Genomic DNA, 26,751 nt, shown 5'->3' on the forward strand with positions numbered 1-26,751 from the left:
ACTAACCTGCTTCGTTCCGAGCATGAAGTCGTTGTGCAACTTACGAGCTATTGCAAATTCTACGCATTCACATTCTCTTCTATTGGCCGGAAGTACTGCGTTCATACACTGTCCTCAAACGAAACGTCAGCTATAGTCAAGGATATCCCAATCAATGTGCTCTCCTCTGTCCCGTTGTACAACTACAGCATACGTACACCGCTTACGCCTAAACGACGGAATTGTATTTGTCGACCGCGGTACTCAAAGGTTCCCACAAAGTCCAGATTTTTCGTAAACCTCACACGTGCAAAGTATGATAAGCCGAAATTCTGGCATATTTCTGAAGTTCGTGTCAGCAGCCGTGGTGAAACAGTGGTCCTCTTACTTACTCGCTTACTTGCTCCTTAAATCATGGCGGCTTACCCACTACGGTGCATTACTCAGTTCGGGTGTTCAATGTGGAAAGGGAGATACGAGCGTAAATAAAAAATGTGAGTGAATGTGTGGTGAAACTCGTATAAATATCATTGAACGAACTAATTAAATCTTGTGTCCCAGCTAACGTTAGTCAAATTGTTCACCGAAAAAAAACGATTGAAAAATACGCAGCAAGATGCAAATATAAGACCTACGGTGTTTGCTTGTAAGAATTCTTACGACCAAACACCGTATGTCTTGAAATCGTGCTGTGCACCGTGCCTTTTAAATCTTTATTTTTTTCGTTCAACAGCATGGCTAAAATTGTTTGGGGCACCCTATACAAAGACTGATAGTAACGAAAACCCACAAGTTAGGAAACAAAGAAACATTATATCGAGGTAAGAAATTTATTTCGAATAATACACGCAATTCTGAAATGAATTAAAATATTATTTGAAGAAATAACGCGGTATTCTATTTGTGTCCCGCGGAAGCATGCTTCTGTGACGAAGAAGCCCACCGCAGTTGGGCTGAAATCCAACGCACCGAATGACATAACTCCCGGAGAAACGACTGAAAATGAATGCCAATCTGACCGAAACTAGTGCTGTTTTGGTGCTGTACTACGCTTGCGTTTGCGTTCGTGCTTTCTTTTTCTCTAGTTGAAAGTTGCCGTGTCGTCGTATTGTGCGGTGGTCGCTTGGCTACACCTCACAGTCCAGAGCAAGTGTAACAGCGAGACAGCCGGCTTAGGGTGTCGCGAACATGCGTCTCGCTTCTGTCATGTACAGTATAGCGTTCCGCAACACGCATAACCGGCCGCGTGCTCTCTATCCTTCACCTGTACCAATCTGACAAGTAGTCAACTGCAGCGGTCAGTTGATGTCGAACCCTAAAGCGCCACGATATCACACAGCTGCCAATACAGGAAAGGCTGCGGGGACACTGACGTGCTCTCACTCACACGAGAAAATTCTTGCCATGCGATGCGAAGCATGTCACGAAGCATGACAAAGCACGACGCTACGTCGGACGGTGCCAAGTGCACCTGGCTTCTCAAAACGCTAGCTTGTATAATGAAGGGAGCCCAAAGTTTGTTATTGTCTCGTGCTATGCATACGCCTGTCGCCTAATGACTGGAGCATCGGGTGGACTGCGTTGGAGAACCCTGCTTCAAATACTACCATCGGACGCTCAGTTTTTTACTAGAGTGACAACTTGTGTTAAACGTGTTTTGACATCTTCGTGCTGCATAAACCTGACATGCGAGTACCCTCTCGCCCATCTGGGCCGGCCCCGCGGGAAACCCAACTAATCACACCAAATTCTGGGTCACTAAAGAAAACTGTCCCTCTAAAAGTCCTCAGCTTTTTGAATGAATGAATGAAAAACTAATTAGGAAGCTCTTTCAGCGCATGCACTAGATGAGATTGGTCCACACTTCACAGGAATCCGTATTGCTGCTCTTGCCGCCTGGCGTCTTGCAGGGCGAGGCTGGACAGCAAGATCTTCCATCGCTCTCTAAGGGGTGGGATGGGGGTGGGAGTCATGTTGAGGTTGGAGTTGGTGAGGAGTGAGGAGTGAGGAGTGTTGTTGGGTAAACCTGCATTCTACTGTCATTTCTTAAAGTGTTCCTGGTCCCTGACACACGGGGAACTTCTGCCCGTACTGGCTCGGCTACATGCGGTTTAGTATTCGGGTGTGCACGTACGACTCTCTCTAAATCTGCCTATGCGCTGTCTGCTGCTCACTCGTTAGCATGGGCTGTGGATCGGGGGAGGCCTGCTTATCTTTTCTGTGGTACTTCACTGTCTCCCTGTGCTCTCCTCCTCCCCCTCCGCGGCTGTGGCCCGGTATCACAGCGCTTGAGCCTGCTTGTGGGCAAACTTCTTGCCCTCCACTGCGGAGTGGGCCGGAACCCCCATTGATTACATCTCTTCCCTTTTAGGGGGTTCTTTAACTTTGAATGTCCGACGCACTAAGCGGCATATCCAGCCCGACTGCAAGCTTCTACACGCTTGATGTGAGTCTGTGATCACGCTGGTCCTGGCCGGTATGATGCGGGTCATGGTAATTGGCAGCTCTCTTGCTCCTTCGGCGTCGTTTATTTTTGCCTTCGCGCACCGTAGCAGCTTTCCTTTGATTTTCACCGTTGCAGTCACCAGTTTTAGAGCGCAGCTCTTTGGCGTCCGTTCCTGGGTTTCGCGTCGTCGTCGGCGTTGTCGTCGGCCTCGTAACCAGCTCCGCCCCCCTTTCATCCCCCCAGCGCTAGCAGCGACCGACTGATACCGCTGGATGCCGCTGACGCCGCTAGAGAGTCAAGATAACGTGACTGCATAGAACACCGTCGCCGCCATGCAGAAAGAGGAGGAAAGGGTCCCCCCCCCTGTTCTTGTGTGGCGGATAGGGTGCTCTTCAGTTGCCGACGCGCCGGTTATTTCACGTAGGCCCCGGCACGTCGACGAATACGTGACCACCTTCCCACGGCTAGACCTGGTTCTTAGCGCTGCGGAAGCGAGGGTATCATATTGTTTGTGTCGGCATCGGCGGCGTTGTCCCTGAAACCAACTCCGCAGCTGGGGTTGACTCACTATCGGCGTCAGCGGCATCAGTCAGTCGCTGCTATCTCTTCCCTCCTCCCTTTATCGTGTTGTCCGCTTGCTGCGCGCGCTTCTGCCCCCATCGTTTGCCGCTGGGTGTACACGCCGCCCCCCTCCCCCCTCTTCCTGCGAGTCTCCGGTTGTCAAAGCGCCGGCTCGAACTTAATTCCTTTCTTCGCTCCTCCTCCAATGCAACCCCTGTGCGGTGGCAATCAGAGAGCCAGATCGGTGGCGGCGGATCTGTATATGTGCACCGCCCGAGCCGAAATTGCCGCTGCCGTTCGCCCTGTGCGGTGGCAATCAGAGAGCCAGATCGGTGGCGGCGGATCTGTATATGTGCACCGCCCGAGCCGAAATTGCCGCTGCCGTTCGCCACTGCGAAATTATCTGCCAGTTCTTTCTGAGCCATGAGCGAGACGACCGATGGAAGTCCTCCGTCTGCTGCTGCTGCTGCTGCTGCTAAACGAGCTGCCAGAGCAGAGGCCCAGCGCCGTCGCCGTCAGAATCCAGAGGTGCGTGCCGCCGAAGCAGAAGCTTACCGTCGCCGCCGTCGAGATGATCCAGGAGTACGCGTCGCCGAAGCAGAGGCTAAGCGCCGCCGCCGAGAAGACCCTGCCGTTCGCGCCGCCGAAGCGGAGGCTCATCGCCGCCGTCGAGAGCAACCAGCAGTAAGCGAGGCTGAAGCAGAAGCTCATCGCCGCCGCCGAGAAGACCCTGCAGTTCGCGCCGCCGAAGCGGAGGCTCATCGCCGCCGTCGAGAGCAACCAGCAGTAAGCGAGGCTGAAGCAGAAGCTACACGCATACATGTGTTGCTCGATTTCTTTGCCTCAATCTATCGAAAAGGTGAAACAGCTTATTTGCTGCGCTCAAATTTCGCATTAGGAAGTAACGTAATCGTCGGTAATTTTTTTTCCTCTGTCTTTGGAGGCGACCGTGAAGATTATCCTCTTCTGCCCAGCCGCAAGTCCTTGCTCTAGCTTCCCGCTTGCTGCTGTGGTGTGCTGGGCTCGTGTTCTTGGGGAGCGGTTTCATCTCGATGTCTCCGTGGAGGCAGTCACCAGCACCCCGATGTGATGCTGAATAGCTTTTCGGATTATCACGTCGATCTGCTTCATTTCCAGGGCCCTCAGCAGTACATATGGTGCCATGCACGTAATTCAGGACACGACGATGGCTTGTATGAGCCTCAGGGTGTCGCCCTCTTTCATTCCTCTGTGTATCGTCGCCACTCTGCGGTGCATGTAGAGTATTTGCTCCTTCGTGTGCTTTAGCTTTCCCACAGGTGCTTCCGCCTTGGTGTTCGCGTGTGTCACCACTCCCAGGAACTTAACACTGGGACCCGGCACAATGTCCTCTAGGTCTAGCTCCCCTCTGGTGCCTTCCTTAAAGTCTTTTCGGCGCTCGCTCCGGACTGCCACCCATTGCGACTTTTGTGGTGAATATCAAACGCCGCACTGCTTGGCATATTTGTCCACCGCTACCGCCATAGCCTGCAACGTGTCTTCCATCCATTCGGTGGATCCCGCTTTCGTCGTCCAGAGCGAGATGTCGCTGGCGTATAGCGCGTTCCCCAAGCCTTCAATCGCTTTGAGCGCCTTCAAAAGGCTCAGGAGTGCCATGCTGAACAACATCGGCGAGAATACCGAGCCTTTAGTGGTTCTCTTACTACCCTGCTCGATGAGCGGGCATGCTTCCTCCCCCGCTTTGATTATCGCTTTGCGATCCATTAGAAAGCCCGTACATAGTGTTAGACCCATTCTCCACAGCCAGCGCCCTGGAGATTGGTCAGGATGTTGGCTTGGGAGACGTTGTCAAAAGCTCCCTTGAGGTCAAGTGCCTGGCGAGTGCCTCGTGACCTGTTTCATGACTTCTTCTTTTATCTGTATGAGCACGTACTGCTTGCTCAGGTGCTTTTGGAAACGAAACATTGTGTCCGGCATTTGGTTGGTTCTGTTCAAGTGTCTCTGTAGGCTGTTTAACGCCAACCTTTCATCACTTTGCCCACCCAGGACGTGAGGGAGATGAGTCTCAGATTCCCAATGTGTTGGAAATGGAATGAACTTGACTTTTACGGCCTTCCAGCTGCTTGGCAGTTTGCCGCTCTCCCGGACCTCATTCATGTGTAGGAGGAGCTCTTCTCTCACAGTATCGCTCAAGTTGTTCAGTAGTTGATACGTTATGCTGTCCGGCCCGCAGCGCTCTTCTGGGTGCTCTCTGCTAGGGCAATGCTCAGCTCCGGGCCCGTAAAGGGTTTGTCCGATTCCTCGTTTGGGAGGACTCGGCACGGTCCCGGCCGATCCTTGATCTTCTCCGTCTTGATGTATTTGTTTCTCTAGTCTTCCAATAATTTATTCACTTCCTGGTCGTAAATGTTCAAGTAAAACTTAAAGCAGGAACAAGATTTCTTCACGTACACTGTACCGCCGCAGTGGTTTTTCTCGAGCTCTTCCGCACACTCCCGTTGCATAAAAACTATACGCCATCGCCCAACATGACAGCAACCCGCCTGCCCGGTTCAGAGCTAACCGGTACCCGCTTTTAACCCGTCCCTCCCCTACACGGAAAGTGGATGGTGTTGTAGACTTTCACTACCCCTCGTCTTACCTCGGCAGTCAATTTTGGGCAGTACCTCGGTGGTCTTCATGAGATTGGTTCACGATAAACATGCGTACGCGTCAAAATTATTAATGTGGAGAGGTATAATGGTGTACAATAAACTATGACATGGAGTCACCCGTTCCAAGCCCTAAACATCTTAGTACGTAGTAATATGTATACATATATATATATATATATATATATATATATATATATATATATATTCAATTGTTCGTTGAGCAACGTTAGGATGCGTCAAATATTGCGCACATACATAATATTCCATGCACGGTATCGCATAGGTTCTTGCTTGTGCTGCGCAATTGACTTTTTGAACCTAGGTCAGTGAATAACTTGTCACACAGTTGTTGGGTGTGCGCTGTAGATATTTCAATAATAATGTAGTGGGGTAAATATTTTCTTGCTTCTTCGCACACGTACTTAGAATGTATTCTTCTTTCATGGGTAATGCGCATTTCAGTGATATCTGCTTACAAACCTCTTTGTGGCTACTTTCACTGTGATCATGGCATTGAGTAGCCGTAGCTTCCGCGGTAAGCTATGGTTTAGTTAAGCAATCAAAAAGCACTGCATTTTTTTTCTCTGCATGTTTTACAAAGTACCCACAGCTTAGGGCCAATGGTTGCGCTACGACTTCTAGGGCGTTCTCGAACATCACTTTTCTTTTATGAAAAACGGAGAATCTGCGTATTGTAAGTGACATAATCACGAAACAAAGCACACGCAGCCTCGCAATTTCTGCTTTAACCCTTTCTTCGTGCTTTCTGAGCTCGTTCGCATTGCATCCAGCTGCAACATTTAACACTGCCAGTTCCCGACTTACCCGAAGCCGCATTATTTTACCGCTTATGCCACTTTGCAGCAAAATGCCACGTTTTTCTGCAATGCGGCTAAAAGCAGCGCGTGCGGTAACGCACTGCCTCCGTGCTTGAGCATCGCCCTCCCTCGGCGTAACCACGCGAACGCGCTCGTGCCATTGCTCGCGCATTCGTCGTCGTCCTCTTGCACAACTGGCTGCGATGCCACTCATCATGCCGGCGTTCCCATGCTGCCCCTCGCACTCGCTCCACTCGTCTTCTTTCACAGTTGGCTCTGATGGCGCTCACCGTGGCAGCCTTCCCGTGCTGCCCCTCCCACTGCGAAGGCGCTGACGGCACTAGCCCATTTCCAGTCGCTGCGGTGATTTCGGTGTCAAATTACTTGCCTCAATATATCGGGTAATGAAAACACGTATACAGCTGTGCTCAAATTTCGCATTAGGGAGCATCTGAATCGTCGGGGGATTTTTTTTTTCCTGTAGCGAATTACATGTAATTGGTTACATTATTCGCGAGACAAGCTCTAACCAGTGACGCAATGTTGGGAACCTGGAATTCGCCTAAACTGCAATATAACGCCCGAGATTCTGATAAAAGAAATATTATATTCTGAGGTTTTACGTGCCAAAATCACGATTTGATTTTAAGGCACGCCGTAGTGGCAGATGGCGATTTAATTTTGACCACCTGTGGTTGTTTAAGGTGTGCTCAGTGCACGGTACACTGCCGTTTCTGCATTTCACCCCCACCGAAATACAGCCGCCGTGGCCGGGATTCGATCCCGCGCCCTCGGGCTTAGTAGCGCAGCGCCATATCCTCGCGCCTCCACGGCGGATCGTCGTGATATGCACAGCCAGTCAAGGCAGTCAAAACTGGGAGCTCAGTACTTCTTATCACGTTAATGATCCATCACATGTTGGCCGACGAGTTGAACCGGTGCTGGTATGCCTCGATAGAGACGGGCAATTAGGACGTTAGTGCCAGAACAACACCCGCGGAGGATTTTTACAGGTTTTCATTGGCCCAGCCGGAAGCGTCTCCTTCAAGTTTTAGGAAGAATGAAGCGCTTCATTTCACAGAATACCAAGGCGAGCAGTAGCGGCCGCCTTTTGAGCAAATTCTCTGGACGTTCCAACACCGCCGTAGTGTGAGTCGCGCGCATCGAGCGAGTTTTCAGTGTCGCTGCTGATGTTTTCACGACAAAAACGAGGGAACATGACAAATGAATGTTTTGACAGATAGTGTTAGTAATCATAAGCAATATATTAAGGGCTGCCGAAGGCGCACCGAATGTACAAGGCCAACTCGTTTTTTCTACGGCATCTATGCAACATTATTAAGATTGCGGAGAAAAGTAACTTCGATGTAATCGATCACTTCTGACTAATTCCTCAATCACTTTCTTGGAGCAGTAATTGGTAACTTAATCAATTAAATTTCTGAGTGAACTAATTGGAATTGTAATCAGTTGCATTTCTTTCTGTAACGTGAGTATGTCTGGGGGCACCGTAGCGTTGAGGCCGCCTGCTTTACACGCCAACGAAATGCAACAAGAGCATTTTCTATGTCTATTCTATAGCTAAAAGTAAACTATGTGGATTTTTTTACCTGCGCAATAAAGTTGTCGAATAATATAAGCACGCTTACACTGGTTTGGAACTCACTTCTGCTGTATACTTTACCTACAGTAGCGGCCTAAACGTAATGAGAAGAGTAGTGTGGCCCTTCAACCAGACAGCCCACACTGGTTCCACAGGCGGTATACAGGTAGCACTTCATCATTGTTGGCGATTTAATGATCAGCACTTTCTTTCTCAATCTTCAAGAAGTAGTCTCGTCTTTCCAGGTTTCCTCATTTCTGCTTGAATGAACAACGCTTTATTTATTGCAAAAGAAAGCTGTGTTGGGGCTACTAACAACGCGTTACTGCTCGGCTAAAGTCATAACTTACGCTGATGACATAACAATTTATCATAGAGATGAAGACAGTGTAGCGGTATATACGTATATAATACTAGTGTACAAAAGTACGTCACCTTTTCCGCATTATCTAAACAACGCTACACGGGGTCAAAGTAGTAAACAGGATACGTATATTGGCAATAGAGCAAAACACTAAAGGCGTGTCAGTTGAAAGTTTGCGGACACTGGTCCAGCCTTTCAAGGAGGAGGTTGCAGAAGTTCTTAAGTTTATTTTGCCACATAGCACGGTAAAGTATATCGCAATGAATCTCCTGAACGTTCGGTTGTACTTGATAGCGAACTCGCCAGTAAACACCATACCATATATAAAGGCAAGTAAGGTAACAAATATAACGTTTTCTTTTCATTACAAAAATTATGCGGTACCCATCTCGCAATGACTGTCGACGCTAATGCGTGCGGCATTTAATCAATGCAGAGACACAATAAATTGCCACCGTCGAAACGTGTTACGTATATGGCGTGTACTGCAGCGGAATACCTCTTTCGCGCTTCCCTGAGAACAGTCTGCGCCATCTAGCGCCACCTCCGCAAAGCCTGCGCGTGTCCTCCGAAATGCAAGGGCACGCCGGTGTGCGCAATCGCTGTGAAACGCGTCATGCGGCAACCAGGCTCCTCTCTATCGTTTCCTTCTGGAGGCGCTGCACCATATCGTGGCATTGCAGACAAGTCCACACGTGGCCTCCGAGATTGAAAGCCTCCGAGATGAAAAGCTAGGCGCGTCGGTGCCTGCGAACGCTGTTGTTTCTTCGCTTGCCGCACACTCAGTGGCACATACTCAGTGACTCAAGTTGGCGATAGGCTCATTGAAGAGCGGCACATACCCAATGCTTTCATGAAGCCGCATGCTAAAGCGTTGTATAAAAGGCGTTCTTTAAAAAGCGGCAAATACCCAGTTCATTATGGCGCAGCCTGCTAATGTGTCAGGCTGCTGTCCTTGAGGAACCTTTGTGACGCTGGCTCGATTCCGCTCAGCATTGAAGAAATTTAGGAGATCATTTTCGACATTGTAAAGCAGCATATTCCCAGTGGCACATACCAAGCTACACAAGCTGACTTCAAAGTTGTTCGTTGAACAGCTGCAAACACCTACTGGCACATATCAAGTAACTCAAGTTTGCGTCAAGGACGTTCACTGAAGACCGTCAAAGGCTGATTGGCATAGGCCAAGATGCGGATTATTCAAGAACGTGGGACCACCACCCCACCACAATCTAAGTAAGCACGGCGACCCCCAAAAAATGGCGTAACCCCAGCAGCAGCCTGCTTATCCAGTGATATAGCAATAGCAATGGCATCCGTTGAAAGCACTGATCCGACTCGAGCGTAGATGTGGCCGTCCACCTGGTCATCTCTGCCCATGCTCGGGCAATAATACTCACATATTTCTAAGAGGCTTGCCGAAATTTTATCAGGGGGCAAGGTATGTCACCGGCCCCTTCGCATAATCGAGAATCATCCGTACGAAGGGTGCGGATAATATGGCTTCCTGGTCATCAGCGACAGACCGGGAGGGAGCGTCGCCACGCGCGCTCTAGCCCGCGATTCTTTATCTAGTACTTTCGCCCCCCTGGCTGCCCCCAGGACCTGGGGACTAGCCGATCTCCTTCGCCCACTTTCGCTGCGCGATATTCATCTTAGCGGAAGGGGATTCCGGGCCCCTCAACCCTCGCTCACCAGAACGGAAGCGGTGTTACACCGACAGCGCCACACAAACACACTTACAGTCGCCAATAACCCTACACAAGGGACCCTATAACGTAAAACTATTCCAATATGTTTCTATTCCAATCTCCTGACGTCAAATTCGTGTAACCACCAACGCAAGCACCGGGCGGTCACCCGCAGGGTTGTATGAACAGACCAATCAAACGCTCTCCTCGTTCATAGGAGGTCACTTTTGTTTGCTTGAAAAACGAATAAGATTGCCTACACTGAGCGGCTTGTCGTATCTAATTGGCTGACAAGAGGCGAGGAGAACGCTCAAGTGGAGAGGGATTCGATGAGGCCGAGCCACTGCACTGAAAGTCGATTACCGGATGAAGAGGGTAGTGTCGGCGTCTACGATTGGTCGGCTTTCCCTTACTTAGCTTGCGGTGGCTGGTCGAAAATCGCGGCGGCATGCAACGGAAGCTCAAGAATTACGCTAAAATGGACCCTCAGCAAAGAAGAGTTGGCAGAATGAGGAGGTAAACGTGCCGAAAGTGCTCGAAAACGTTACACGGCCAGGCAAGAAGTCTTATTATACGCAAACACACCCATGCTCTCCGGCAGGTGCGAGTAGCCTGCGTCTGAGCGATCGGCGGCAGCCATCTTTTATTCCTTTTGGAACGGGCTACCTGAGGCTATTCCGAAAAAAATTCAGTTTTGTTCGGCATATTAATGCATCTTTATCGCGTACACGTCACTTTGACGCGGTGAGTTCTTGCGGTTTTGTGACGTCGCGTGGCAGACAGTTCAAGTGGGTGCAACCCAAAACTTTTTACCTATAGCCGAGGGCTAATGGCGAAAAAGGGTCGAATCAGAAATAACTGTTTTTCTTTTTTCTGTCAAATCATGCACAATCAGTGTGTACACATCATATCAGATGGGGAGGTATCGCGGTTTTCGTGACGTCGCGTGACAGACAGGTGAACTGGGGGTGGTCGAAAAAAATTTTTGACCAATCGTGGAGGGCTGATAGCAGAATTTGAATAGAAAAGTTTGGAATCGTTTTACGTTATAGCGCCCAAGTATTACCTGGACATTTATCCAGCGCCACGACGCCCACTCTCCGATCCAACGGGAAATTTACTCCACACTTTGAGCTCCTGTACGCACAATCGCAATTTCGTGTGTATAGCACCGGAAAACACATACGCGACGGAATGGTAGACGAACCTGCTCAACCCGGATCCGACTAGCCAGAAATTACTCGCGCACCGTGCCGTGCGACGAGAGCAATACATCGGCCAACGGAAGCCCCAGACCCGGCCATCGTGACTCATCATTAAGAATCACTGCTCCAATAAAGCTTCTTTCTTTCTCTCTATCTTCCTTCCGACGTAATATTCTCCTAAACTAAGTCATCTCTTGGCACGAAACAAGCGCTGCGATTATGCTAGAATGATATTTTAGGCCCACGTTCACTTAATGTTTGCATTTAGTGTCCCTCCAAGCCAAGCTACGCTCGGCTGCGAACTCGGGACTTAGGAGTACCGTTGTTACGCATACAGATGAGGAGGCAACAAGGCATATGCGAGACACAGACACGGCGCTGTGTCTGTCTCTTATATGCCTTCTTGCATCCACATCCGTATGTAATACAACAGTATTCCAAGATGCCGTGCCAACAAGCCCGCATTTCAACACTAGTAGTCCTTCTTTACTTTATTTCTTTGTTGCCATGTCTTCCACTTTTTATTTTTTTCCCCACGTGCACTATTAAAGCGAATGGATTGTAGTGTGATTGTGAACTACGCCCATAAGTTAAGGCTGCACGAGCGCGTCACCGTATATTTATTGCATTCAATTATTTAGTAAAGTGCCCGAAAAGTAGCCTGAATATATTCACAGCGCACACATGCGTAGGAAAAGGGACCGGTAGAGTGAAATATGCCTTTTCCTGATTATGTGTGCGCTGTGAACAGATTCACGATGCAACGCTACCAACTCGCCCAATCTTCAACCCGTGCCCAAAAAACAGCGTTCACGCCTTCTAGTTTGGTGCACAATGAAGCAAGGAGACACAAAAAAGACATCAGAAACGAGATATAAATATCTTAAAGGTGTAACTGAATAATACCTTGAAACGCAGAGGTATCATGTATGAAAATGTGAGTCTTGTCGTTATCACTTAGGGTATTAAATAAACATTGCAATAGAATTTTGCGACTCAGATAACAAATTTTATGAGCTCTAAACACGTCATTCTTGCAAAATCATGTTTCTCCATAATAAAAGCAGATAAATTAGATTATGTATATCGATATTTGTGTTTCGAGAACATGCTCATAATTTTTAAGAAATTGCTAGGGCGTCTGCTATAAGCAGACGGCGAGCAGTTTGATATTGGATGGTTCTTACGTGGCAAGTGGAGCCGGCTACGTGTTCGGTGCAGATTATGGTGTCGAGCAACTTGACGCTGAGCCGCTGCTGGCACTCGTCGGCGGTCAGCGTCCGCGTCTCCAGCTGCCGCAGGACGTCGGCCATGCCCCCGTCCGTGTCCCCTGCGTGCGCGTTGATTGGTCGCGGCTGTCGTTTGTCATAGGCGCACACACACACACACACGTCCGCAGTCTAATCACAGTCAGTTGCAGATATATTGTTGTAAATATGATCTGTGTGTACACTTGCGGCGTGTGTGTGTGTGTGTGTGTGTGTGCGTGTGCGTGTGCGTGTGCGTGTGCGTGTGTGTGTGTGTGTGTATGTGTGTGTGTGTGTGTGTGTGTGTGTGTGTGTGTGTGTGTGTGTGTGTGTGTGTGTGTGTGTGTGTCAGCATTGTACATTCAGAGCTTGGTGTCTCACTCATACCCGAAGCTGTAGTTAGTCATGGCACGGGTACCATTGCCGTCGTAGCGACTTCATCAAGCAGGGACATCATTGCACCCTCTCATGAGTGAGAAGTCCCCTGTGTTATCCATGATCGTTCAGCATCAACCTCTTCCACACCTTGTCGCCACTACGCGTCCGTTAGAGCAGCGCCGACTCCCGCGTCCGCGGAATCTTACCGTTGTGAGACCCTGAAGTTACTCCATTTTCTCCAGCAGCTTATTCTCGACGCCTATACCCCCACCCCCCGCGCTTTTAATGCAATGTTTTACAGCACACGTATTCATACTGCCCGTGGATGCCACGCTTGACATCCCATCGTCCACAACTTGATTCTTTGTCGTTTTTTTTTCTCAAGTTGGTCATTAGTTTTTACTAACACTCACCACTGATAGCACCCTGGACCATTTAATAGGAGTGATATGGAGCAGCAGTAGGCACTTGCTTCTAATATCTCCAGCAAATCCCGCAGCTAAATCTACATATTTACTGCCGCGAAAAGATGGCCCCAGGTCGTCGCCTCACAATGCATTTTTCCTAGTGACAGAATCTCCCCCAAGGATAATCCCACTCCGTCCCGCTACCTCTCCGCCACTCATTGCGCATGGCCGGTCCTAATTGCACGTATCGAGCTGTAAGACAAGATTGCTCAATAACGTCACAGGTCGCGACCTTCTCCTGAAGTCAGCTACGCAACTCGCCGTGACCCCGTCCATCACCCATTTGTAGAATGCTGCTTGCCATGACTCAACGAGCGTGCTGCTACCATGAAATATTCCGCGAATATATTTGTCATTTTCTACCCTTTTCTTTTGCGGGGTGAGGGGGAGGGGAAACACCCCGTCGGGCCTCTAGAGGCGGTAAGTGGTAGTGGCGCGCAAAACTAGTTGTTTTATTCCAGCCATTCAATTTCTTTCTCCTCCATCTGACCACCTATCTTCTCAGGGTTATGCAGAGTCACTGTAGGGAAACGAAGTACTACGCTAACAGAGACACATTCGCAAAAATCGGTACATGCCCAGCTCGTATGAACAGCTCCCAGAAGTTCGTGAACAAAACAATGAGATTGTTGTGTGTTCGTCTGCACAATGTTTCCGGCCACTAAAAAAAACGTGATCACAACATTGATTTCCTCCCTAAAGGGACACTAGAGGCTAATAATAGGTCGACGTGTACTGTTTAAATACCATTCCAGAAACCTCGCAACGCTCGTTTTATCCCAGGAAAAGATTTAGTTTACGAGGAAATTGCATCTGAAGCGTCCGAATACCTTTCTCGAAATTCAAATCTCCCGCCACCCAAACGCGGGATTGGTGACGTTGCATACGCTATCACCGCCCTTTACTGCCGTCGGTGAGTGAAACGGCGTCCGACTGACGGCGGTACCGAGGCAAGACCGATAAAGCCCCTTAAACTTCGTAAAGTAGTGCTACGCTTTGAAGAATGCCGCCTCCTCCTCGCGCGCTCTGGCCGAGGCCGACGCGGCGTCGCTATTGGCCTAATAGCATCATGTGGGCCCTCGCACCATCCATCAGCGCCATTTTTGCTCGTGAACCGTCTACGGAGTGGCGAAGAGTGCATGTTGGCGCCGCTGCTACGCTCGAGCACTATAGGTGGCGCCACGGTCGAGGAGGGAGTGTGAAAGAGAGAAGAAATGAGGAGGAGGGAAGGCGGAGGAGGAGACTGTCACTACTTTACGAAGTTTAAGGGGTTTTAAAGACAGATAAAGTCGGAACGGCAGCATGCGGCGGATTCGCCGCTGCAGCTGCTTTTTGGCCGAGTGGTGTAGACCGTTCGGGCATCTCGCGAAGTCACGTGGAAGTTGAATTCTCTGCTACTTGCAGTTCGTGCGAGTTTCGCCCGCCAGCAAAACCAGCGCAGCACTACGCGATGACTACTGAAACGCGAAAGCGTGGGTGGCCTCGGAGTCGAGCGAAAAGGAAACCTTTCGACCGCGTCGTTGTCAAGGTTATTTCAATTAGTTCTGTTGTCGAGACATGAAATACAACTGGACAAGCAGCATTTTATTTCGTCTTATATTACAATACGAGGATGTTTTGTGCAATGAGTTGTTGACTACTAGTGACAGAATTTAACTGAGAAGTGCTTTCGTCATCGGGCAACTGCTTGAATGTCCCGGGGGAGTCTCTAATCATGTCTTACATTAACCTCGATTTCTCGATAACTAAGGCTCTGTTCGCGATAATATTGACGCCTTAGAGATTCTCGAGCACTAATCTATCCCTTTAGCTTGACTTAATATTTGCCCTTAGTGTCCCTTTAAGCCGTACTGCATTAAAGTAAAACGACACTAGGTATTGTGGTTTTGTTGATTGTATGTTGGCTAACATAAACATTCTCGCATTTTAACAGCGTATTTGACATTTCTCGTTGTATGTACAAGATTTTCTGCATAGGTGCATAGGCATTTTACACCAGTTTCGGATGACCGTTAAGCAGGAAAGAATGAAGATCTTTTTATGAAACACGCAATCGGCTATCAGACTATATAGGTAGACATCCATCGCGCTGTATACTCACCGTCAATCTTGCCCCAGCCAGTAGCATAAAGTTCGGTGTTTCCTGGCAAGGTGTCGTTGAGCGAGTATTTAGGCAGGCAGACTGGCTGGATGAACCGGCTCAGGGGAACGTCTCTGTCGAGCTTGATGATGGCGATGTCGTTCTGCGCACAAAAGCACGACTTGGCTTCTCCAACGCCCCAAACTACCGTTGACGCCTTGTAAATCAGTGCCGAGGTATGTTGCCTTAAATAAGCACTGTTCGCAACATTTGTTAACAAGTTAGAAATCTGCAACATCAATTGAAAAGACCAAAATTTGGACTGATGAGAGGGTGTGGAATGCGGCAAAAACCTCACGAAACCTGTCTATCGGGAAAAATGTTTTCTAGTACACTTACCTCTTCCTTTTTGTTTGTTCACTTTCCCATCCATTTTCACACGTTCTCTACTACTTTTTCGATAAAGCAGTCTATCCGAGTGTAATAAGTCCTGCGTTTCGGCACGAGAGCGTTTCTATAGTCGTGTGCACAACCCATTGAAATGGGAGGAACATCGACATATGTCGGCGCTGGGTAGCTCAGCACCTAGCCTGCGTTAGCTGTACTGACAATCGATATTGAGAGTTCCTTGACTCCAGAAATTTCGATAGATAAAAAAGAACGTGAAGCACCTGAAATGTCATAGCCATGGCTCATGTAACACTCTGTAAGAGAGGGCCGTGCATTTGCATTTTTGATGCTGATCTTGTCACGAAACAACAGTTGTTATCTACTTTAACACTTCACGATGACGACACTTTCAGGCCACGAACGGCGTACACTTATCAACGTGAAATAGCGCATTGTCAGGAAATTATCGAGCGCGTTGCCCTAGATAGAGAATGTTCACGCAAGATGGGTGCAGGCCACGAAAGGGGTAAGCATATTTCAGAGTGTGGTACGACAACTTTTCGACGGTGCGACAATATAAAAGCCAGAGTGGTATTTAACACGCAGTCAGAGATTCCGCAGGCGTTATGACTGAAACAGTTACTTCTCTGATATGTATACATCTACCTTAGCCAAGTATTCAATCAGAGTTCGGGCCCGGTAGGCCGAGCAGCCAAACTGCTAGGTGCAGGCTCATGAAAGCTCAGTGTACCATACGGAAGAGCAACCTGTAGACTCCAGCAATGTCGTGAAAAGCCGAGGATGGCATGTGACCGCTCATGATAAATATGGTACAGGGAATTTAACACAGGCAATTATTCAACGAAATGAAGAGCGGGCACGAAGAGCGAGACTGCATAGAAAGAAATAAAAAAATACATTGGCCGTATTCCGGTGTTAAACAATTTTTTTTTTCACACTTTGTAAGATATTCGTCTTTTTTATGCCGTTGAATGCATTTTGTGTCTCTGTGGCTTCTTGCTTTCTAGGGTGTTTCTCTTAATACTGTATATCAGAGCAGAGCAATAGAGGGCGCCTCCATTTGCATACATTCTCATACAGGGCCAGGAAATAAATACCTCGGGTAAAAGAATATAAATATCTTGGTATATGGATAGACGAAGGCAAATGATGTAAGAAAACACAGGAAGAAAATAAGAGCAAAGGAGAAGAGAAATGTGGCCATAATGAAACACATAGCGCTATGGGGATACAAGAGGTACGAGATGCTCCGGGATATGTGGAAAGGTGAAGTGATTCCAGGACTTACATCTGGAAATGAGGTTGTTTGCTTGGAAGTGAGGAGTACAATCAGGACTCGATGGCAACCAAAGGTCAGTGGGACGCCTTGCATTGGGAGCTCATGGAAGACTACAAATGAACCTGTGCAGGGTGATATGGGCTAGAGAACTTTCAAAGTGAGGGAAGCTCACGGTGAAATGATTATGAAGAACGACTGAGGAATATGGAAGAAAGTGAATGGGCCGGGAGAGTGTTCAGGTATTCACACAGGAAAAATGTTAATTGACAGTGGAGGAAAAGAACTAAGAAGCCTACCAGCAAGTACGCTGCTGTATGGTGAGCAACACAGCAACAAAGAATGTCAAGCGGAAAGTCAGGGAGGCTGAGATAATCTCATGGAAGGCGGCAATAGAAAAGAAGCAAGCTATGGCTCACTACTGAAGAGGAAATACAAACTCAGGAAAGAAACTATGATGGCTCAAAGAGAAGCTCAATTCTTTTCGAAGCGAGATCGGAATGCCTTAGAACAGGCACTTATAAAGAGAGACACATCAAGAAAGAATAAGCATGTGCCAGCTGCGGTAAAGCTAGCGACACAATGGAGCATGTTTGATTGGAACGTGAAGATATCTGCGCAGCGTTTGATTCGGCCTCCTCTGGCCTCCTTGAATCCCTTGGGTTCAACGGGAGCAGGAGGAAAGTAAACATGTCCGCAATAGAGATTAGCAAGAGGCGAGTGCAAGATTGTTGGAAGAAAAGTAGGCAAACGACAAACAACGGAGGCATACAAGAGAGAGAGAAAATAATGCAGAGAAAGGCAGGGAGGTTAACCAGAGGTAGCTCCGGTTGGCTACCCTGCGCAGGGGGAAGGGTTAAGAGGGATAAAAAGAGAAACAGAGTGGAAGGGGGAGATAGAAAGGGAGACAAGCACGGACAAAGCGCGTACACTACAGAACGGTAGGGGGCGGCATTCTTAGAGTCTGTCGTGAAGCCCCGTAGACCGCAAGAACGTTAATAGCGCGAGTAAGGCCTTCAACGCGGATGTTCTTTCGGAGCATTGGCCTAAAGCTTTTAGTTCTGAAAGTGGACGACTGTCCAGCTGGTCCAGTACCCTGCACATCACTTGTCTCTCAGCACTGTATCGCGGGCAGACACAGATAATGTGTGCGAGCGTCTCGTCGATGTTACATGTGTCGCACGTGGGGCTGTTGGCCATTCCTATGAGGAAAGCATAGGCGTTTGTAAAGGCAACGCCTAGCCACAGACGGTAAAGCATGGTCTGTTCACGTCGTGGTAATCCAGGCGGGAGGTGCATCCGTATGTCCGGAGACAACGAACGCAACCGACACATGGTGAAAACATTTGAGTCCCACAGGGGCAAAGTACACTCACGGGACATCAATCGCAGCCCAGCCGCAGCGTCTGTTCGCGAAAGCGGAATGAAGACTCGTTGACCACTTTCATGTGCAGATCGGGCGGCTTCGTCGGCTTGGTCATTCCCGCTGATGTTACAATGTCCTGGAAGCCACTGAAAGATTATGTTGTGTCCCTTATCATAGCTTTGATGATATATGTGCCGAATTTCTGAGGCCAGTTGTTCATTGGGTCCGTGGCGCATTGGGCTTCGTATGCACTGAAGGGCTGCCTTGGAGTCACTGAAGACAGTCCATTGTTGCGGTGGTTTCTGCTTAATGAAATCAAGTGCAGCACGGAGCGCCGCGAGTTCTGCACCCATCGATGTGGTCACACATGAAGTTCTTAATTTGATTTCCTCAGATTGTGCCGGGATGATGACTGCAGCAGCAGCGCTGTTGAGTTTTACTGAGCCATCTGTGTATACATGTTCCCGGAATCTGTGCACGTTGTGAATGTGCTCCAAAGTTGCTTGCTTCAAAGCTTGCAATGGCGCTCCAGCTTTCTTTCTGACTCCTGGAATTGTCAGTTGCACTTGCGGCCGGTGCAGACACCACAATGGATCTGACAATCGTGAAGCGGGCGTAAATTCTGATGGCAAGTACGACTGATGTCTTACAATAGTTTTAGCAAAAGTTGAAAGTGGCCTTTTTGCTGGCAAGCAAGCAAGATGGTGTGAGGGAATCCGAGTCAGGTGTCGGATGTGCGCTCTCAGGACATATGTATCGATGTAGACTGTCAGAGGCGCGTCTCTGGCAATGGCCACTGTCGCAATCGATGACGTTGTTTTGGGAAGACCGAGACAAGTCCTGAGTGCTTGGGCTTGCACGCTCTGGAGTTTGCGAATATTCGTAGTACAAGTATTACCTATTACAGGTAAGCTGTACCGCAGGAAGCCCAAAAACAGTGCTTGATATAGTTGCAACATTGACGGTACTGTTGCGCCCCAGGACTTCCCGCCGAGAAACGCAAGAAGGTACACAATGGCGGTCAAACGCTTTGTCATGTACGAGATGTGAGGGCTCCAAGACAAGTCTCTATCAATGATGACGCCAAGAAATCGGTGCGTTCGTCTATATCGTATGATTTGGTCATTAATCCGCAAAGCATACGGGGACATCGATTTGCGAGTAAAAGCAACGACTGCACATTTATCAACAGAAAGCTCCAGGCCTTGTCTTCTTAGGTATCTTGACACAGCCGTTGAGGCTTTCTGAAGTCGTGCGCGGACTTGTACACGTGTCACGCCTGAAGCCCATATGCAAATGTCGTCTGCATATACGGAGAGCTGTACAGTTTGCGGTAACGAATCAGCGAGACCAACGAGCACCAGGTTGAAAAGGGTAGGGCTGAGTACTCCGCCTTGCGGTACACCACGACTGGTATAGCTAGATGGCGTTGGTCCGTCTTCAGTCAAAATAAAGAAAGATCTAGAGGTGACTGGTCACTACAGGAAAGAAAGAAGAAAATATCCACAACCCCACGGGCGTCTAGACAGGTCCCAGGCGGTCGACCTAAGACGGTTGCAGACGGGCACTTTCACCAACCCCTACCACCTGCACCGCCTGTGGCCCGCGCTGCACCCGTCGCCCGGCTGCCCGTGGTGCGAGCACGAACGGGCCGATATGGCCCATGTGCTTTGGGAATGCCAACGCCACGTGGAACAAGGACAACGAGGAAGGGGGAATAGAACAGCGGAACCCTCTGAAGCGGGGCGCCTCGCTGAGAGATGGCAAGCCGCCCTCCTCAGCGAGGCACCCGAAGACCAGGAGTGGGCCGTCCAGCGGGCCAGGGCCGTTGCCGAGGATCTCGAAAGATCTTCCTCGGGCGATGGACCCCTGGCAGCCTAGCCCCGGGCACCAACATCAACAACCGTTGGACAAATAAAGTTTATTCCTATCCTATCCATGCAAATAGTTGCATATCCAGCGAAAGGTGCGTCCACCAATCCCTACAGCTTCTAAGGCGTCCAGAATTGCCTGATGATCTACATCGTCGTACGCACCTTTAACATCAAGGAATAGGGCCGCAGTGATTCGTTTCAGATGTTTCTGGTGTTGTACGTATGTTACCAGGTCGATAACGCTATCTTTTGACGAGCGGCCACGTCGAAAACCAGCCATTACCTCTGGATAGACGTTGTAGAATTCCAAGTACCATTCTAGCCGTGCAAGTATCATTCTTTCCATTACCTTGCCGACACAGCTGGCCAGTGCTATTGGACGGTAAGATGACAATTCCAACGGGGATTTGCCAGCCTTGAGGAGTGGAACAAGTCGGCTGGATTTCCACGTTGTAGGGACCAAGCCGTCACGCCATGATGCGTTGTATAGGCCAAGAAGGGCATCTCTGGCCTCTTGACCAAGGTTTACAAGCGCAGAGTATGTGATGCCATCGTTTCCTGGTGACGAAGATCGCCTGCAACCAGCAAGTGCGGCCTCCAGTTCTTCGATGGAGAAAGCAGCGTCCATACGAGGATGCCGGGAGCAAGGGGGCACAATGGGAATAGGTGCGCAAGGTGAATACGTGAGCGCCGGACCCGCGATCCTTGCGCAGTAACCTTCGGCTACCTCGACTTCTCGGCATCCTTGATGTAGGGCTACAGACTTAAATGGACGACGCTGTTGAGGAGCTGTTCGAAGACCACGGATTGTTCTCCAGACAACCGACAGAGGTTTACGTGGGTCGAGAGACTCACAAAACGACTTCCAGCGTTGATTGTGCAGTACAGCAAGGCGACGCTGAATTTTTTTTTGAATGCGCCTGGCCTCTGTAAGGTCGTAGAGTGATTTAGTCCGTCGGTACCGTCGCTCCGCTCGCCAGCGGATTGCACGGAGGCTCTGTATTTCCGAATCAAAATCTGTGTATTTCTCTAATGGCCGAAATGAGCGCATAGCATCCTGCATAGCCTTGACGATCTCAAATTCTAGTGTGGACGAAATGCCTTCGTGGCATGCGTCTTCCATAAGGGATTTAAACACGGGCCAATCTATTGTTTGTTTAAAATTTGATGGAACGGATTTGGTGAGGCCTTTTATCTTCAGGTAGGTAGGAATGTGGTCGCTTCCGTGGGTTTCTATATCTGCGAACCAATGGACGCAGCGAGCGAGGCATCGCGAAACAAATGCTAAGTCTAAACAACTACTGTATGTCCGGCCGCGCAGAAACATGGGACTGCCATCATTTAGACAACAAAGTTCATGGTCGCAAGCAAAGGACACGAGGTTTCTTCCTTTCGAATTTATCTTGTTGCTTCCCCAAAGTGAATGATGCGCGTTGAAGTCCCCAACAACAATCCATGGACCAGGTGTCGCATCTATAATGTCACTCAATCTCTGCCTATCAAAACGACTTGATGGAGAAAGGTAAGCGCCCACTAGAGTAAACGCAAGGTTTTGTTGTTTCACGGTCAAACACACATACTGATTAGTGTCATGTGGCCGCACTGGATGAACAACATAAGTCAATTCACACCGTATGTAGATGGTCACTTTGCTAATGTCAGTACAAGTCGATGACACATGAGGTTCATAGCCTGAGATCCGGACGGGTGTCTGTAGCTTCGGTTCACAGACGACAACAATGGGGAATCGATTGGTGAAAACGTAATGACGAAAATCACTGCGGGATTTCAGGCCACGGGCATTCCATTGCATAATAGATGCTTCCTTGACTTGTCTGAAGAACGGCTGACGCGGTAGAGCCATTGTGCTTGCTACTCGAGGCTCGCAAGAACCGGATCCAGGCCGTCCAGCACTTGTAGTGCAGCTCGAGCAGATGGCGTCTGCATGTCGTTTATCAACACGCGAATGACATTCATTAGAGATCTTATTATGGCGATTACTTGCTTGTCTTGACCTCGCACGGGATCTGTGCCCTCATTGGTTCGTCGGTAGTCCACCATCGACCTTTGTTGGGCTGGAGGACTTAATGTCGGAAGTGCAGGCCAGTCGTTTGCAGTAGAGGTGTTCACTGCGTCATCAGACACCGTGTTGTTAGTGTGGGTGAGCGCCTTGGGAGCACCAGCCTCAGGAAGTATCGGCTGTCTTGCGACGGTCTCAGTATTTCTAGTAGACGAGGATCGTCTACGGTGACGGCGGACACTACGCCGTCGTACTTTGGCGGCGGCCGCTCTGTGAGTTGAGTTGTCTCTCACCATTTGTTTGAGGACTTTCCGCTCTGTCTTGTGTCTCGGGCAGTCTTTCGACGATGCTTCATGGGGACCGGAGCAATTGGCACATTTGAAGTGAGTCGCACGGCAAGCATCTGCACTGTGCTGCTCAGAACATCTCGCGCACACGGTCGAATTTTTGCATATGCCGCTGACATGCCCGATCTTCAAACAATTACGACACTGAAGTGGTCTTGGAACGAACGGTCGCACTGGATGACGAAAAAATCCAACTTTCACGTGGGACGGCAAGCTACCTCCCTTGAAAGTTATCCTCACACAGCGTGAATCTCCTAGGCGACGGATTTCAGTAATAGGAACATCTGCTGTGGCGGGTTTGACCAAAATAGGCAGATCGTTGTCGTCGATTGACTCATCGACATCATAAATCACACCTGATATAGTATTGCTGTCCTGTGGTATTATGGTGCGAACATTTATCTTGCCCAGCATTTTCACTGCACTCAAGATATCCAATGCTGCTCTGTTCTTGACATCAACCGCGAGAATGTTCTTACGGGTGTTAACTCTCATATCCGTGATCTCATTTGGAACAACAGCCTCTAGTGTTACAGATACGGCTTGCCTGTTTAGCCGATTCAGGTTGTCGGTCGGCGTCACGAGTAAGAAGAGGATGGTATGAGCCGTGTCATGGGCCTTTGCTGCCGCCGTCGTCCTTGTTGAAGACGAGGAGGCAGTGACGATTCTCCTCTTTCCTTTTTGCCTCACAACTGTCAAGTAGTCGCCGTCATCCGACAGATCTTCTTCTGAAGCAGAGTAGTACAGCAGGGTGTCCTCGCTGCCTGTGTCGCTCATCAGGTGATTGCGCTTCCTCGGAGCGCTCGACGCTGTGACGTCGGTCTCCTCCGGACGTCTAGCTGACTCCGCTTCCATTGCCGAAGGTCTCGGAAGCGGCGCCTCCCGAAAACACGCAAAAATACTCGCAAAATGAGAACAGTAGAAAACGGGGTTCCACACAAGAGCCACTTCTTCGTCTTTCTCCCGAGGCATACAAAGACGAAGTTCCCGATAGAGCTTCAGAAAGATTGGGGATGGGAATTCTTCTTGTTTTTTTTTTTCTTTTCATTAACATAGGTAGGACACTGGGGAATACAATAACAAGAGCTTGGTGGCGCAACTCATCGTCCCGTTCCAAAGGGGACGCTCATAGCATCCATCCATCCATCCATCCATTCAATACACATGCATACATGATGTACATGCGAGTGACACGTCTCGTTGCATAAATTTATATTAAAAAACGAGGTCAATCAAACTGCTTGAATGCTTACGATTGAAATAAGTCACTTTTCCTGAAGATCATATATGTGTACATAACTCCCTTTTATTTCATTTTATTTATCATCGTCTTCAAGGCACCAAGATATAAAAAGATCGGATAATTAAAATGTTCGTTAAAGCTGGCGAAATTAAACTTTCAATGAAAGGGCAGTTAAACATAGAGAGTAACTTATTTTCTCTCGTTTCGGTTATAATAAGCAAATTAAGTGCTGAAAATTATGGCTGCATATGTCATGCGCTCGGGGCACACGTATGTATTTACGCAGTGATTAACCTTAATGCGGGAAAGACTGCTACACGAGAAATATTTGAAATGTGCAGGTATAACACACCTAAGCTGTGAGTGAGAACCTAATTTATTCTACTGTATAAGTCAATGAGATCCTGCACTATGCGACCAGCCATTCAGAATGGCGGGCCACACTTTCCACTGTGTTATAGAGCGATGAACGGGGGCGAGAGTGTGATGCTCGGCACGTACTTGCAGCCTCGCTACGTCACTACTTCTCGAAACACCGTAAAGCGGGAAACACCGCTAGGTTATGATATCCTACTGTGCAATGGAGTTGTATACACTAGTCGAGAGTCAACGATCTTGCGCTGTGCCGAAATTTCGGTGTGTTTCATCGCACTCACCTATCCTAAAAGCAAAGTAAACAGACGCACTAAGTTTAGATTGATGAAGTATTCGAGAATCACTATAGTTTCGTTTATTTCGCGGTAATATGTTTATTTCGCATACTTGAAACTCCAAGACACATACCTCATTGTGAGGTCAAAGATTGCAAAGTATCTTTTCGCATTGCGACAGTTGTGGTTAAGTAAAAGTTCTGAAAACTTCGCAAGTTCAACCTTTGCTTCTCTAAGAAGAGGGCGTTGGAATCTGATTGCAAAGCTTCCATACTTCGGGGTTTCTTTAAGAGCACTCTTGTTTTGCGCCATTCCGGGTGAATCTAGTATGCTTGTATGATTCTAAGGAACATAATGAGGCCAAGCGTGTGTGATCATGCATATACTTAGGTCAGCCTTTACACTCGGACGGCGTACCAGGTTCGGATTTCTATTCCAATGAATAAGCAGAGCTATTTGATTTTTCTTTTTGAGTTTCTAGATTTCGCATAGAATACTCGCCTTTCGTTGTATATCAGAAACAGTCAAGACTGTCCGACTTAATTACTTTCTCCGCCTACGCTTTCTCTGTCGTAGTATGACTGCGAAAAGGCTTAATGCTAACTGAAAGAATCAGCCTAGCTACACGTTTACGCTACTGCAAGTAGAGAGTAGGAATGAAACAAAGTAACTGAAAGAAATAAAAAGAGAAAATTCGCGCACGTAAACACGCACGCGCAACGCACTATCACGCGAAGTGAAGGTAGTTTAGAGAGCATAGGCAGCCCTTCTGTGCGATACAGGCTCACAATACGTTGCACTCACGTATGTCTTGAAAGAAGCCCTGTGCTCGCAGGCGTGCTCTATACCAACGTGTATTTCTCCTGGGTCCGTGGCTTCCCTTGAGTGAGACCCCAGGTGCACCCGAATTAGGAAATGTACCACTGGAGGAAGATACCTGCGACACAAAGCGGGCGTCGGATTTGAACACGATGCGACATTTCCAGGCATTCTGGAGACAGGTTGACACGATACGCTGAAACAGCTACACTTCCTTCAGGTACGGCTGCCAACTCCTCGCGCGTCGTGCCGCGTTATGTCACTCTTTTGCCACGGGCCTCCTTACACCACGTTTAGCGATCGTGGTTGCCACCTTGTTGCCGACATCGTCGAAGAGCTTCTACTACTTTCTGCTGCCAAGTTTCGCCATGGTAGCTTATGTCATCCCCAGACGAATGGCATTACCAAACGCACTAACATGTTTGCAATGTACGCGTGTGTCGATTCTAGGCTCAGAAGCTGGGACTGCATTTTACTGTGTATCGCTAACACTACAGAGCACGAAACCACTGGTTGTAGCTCTTTTTACCTAGTTTACATCCGTTTACAACTTCGTGCATTTGACACCATTCCTCCCTTCTCTCTTAACGCGGGTCGTCCCGTTGTCGGAACGCTGTGCCGCGCTGAGGAGGCCTGACGGAGCACCCGCTTCCGCGTAGCAGTCTCCCAAAATCGTGTAGAGGCCGGTTATGACGACCAACATGTGCATGCGCCGTACGCGAAGGGCGCCACTGCGCTCTTGTGGACGGAAGCGTGGCTTGTTTCAAAAGATTTGGGCAAGATACACAGGCCCCTTTGTCATCACAGCCAGTGGCCACCGTTCCAGCGAAATACAACTAGGTCATGTCTGCCGCCTTAAGCACTGTAACGAGTAACTCACCCGGCGAATTTCGTCTGTGATGCGGAAAGGGCTATGCATCAGTGTAATGCAATAGTTAAAGGTCTTCCAGATTTCCTACAACTTCTAAGAGAAGATTCGCCGACCGGCACCGTACACAACCTCTGTAAAACCTATAGAAGCTTGTTGCAATCTTCAGGTACTAGGTAACTACGAATGAGCCACTCAGCTCCCTTGTCAGCTATTTTTTTCGGGTTAAATACATCGCCAGACGCACTGGCCGATGCAGAATGTTACGGTGCTAGCTCTCTGCTTGCCCTATATATTGACTATCCCAACACAACGTACAAGATCTGGATGAGAGCCTGTGCTCACCGTTTACTCTCACCCCCCCACCTCGGCACAGCCCTCCGTCGTGCCCAATAATTCTTAATC

General features: G+C 48.8%; 1 protein-coding gene across 1 annotated transcript in view; it reads right to left on the reverse strand.

The window, feature by feature from the left end:
• Positions 1-26,751, reverse strand: part of LOC140216788 (chymotrypsinogen A-like) — a 30,856-nt gene that overhangs the window by 1,126 nt on the left and 2,979 nt on the right. The window contains exons 2-4 of the mRNA XM_072287338.1: positions 25,464-25,596; positions 15,494-15,635; positions 12,488-12,630 (exon numbers count right to left, since the gene is read on the reverse strand). Of these exons, the coding sequence (XP_072143439.1) occupies positions 12,488-12,630; positions 15,494-15,635; positions 25,464-25,596 (418 nt within the window). The remainder of the gene's footprint in view (positions 1-12,487; positions 12,631-15,493; positions 15,636-25,463; positions 25,597-26,751) is intronic.

This window comes from Dermacentor andersoni, chromosome 3 (assembly GCF_023375885.2).
Source record: "Dermacentor andersoni chromosome 3, qqDerAnde1_hic_scaffold, whole genome shotgun sequence".
Classification (NCBI taxonomy): Eukaryota; Metazoa; Arthropoda; class Arachnida; order Ixodida; family Ixodidae; genus Dermacentor; species Dermacentor andersoni.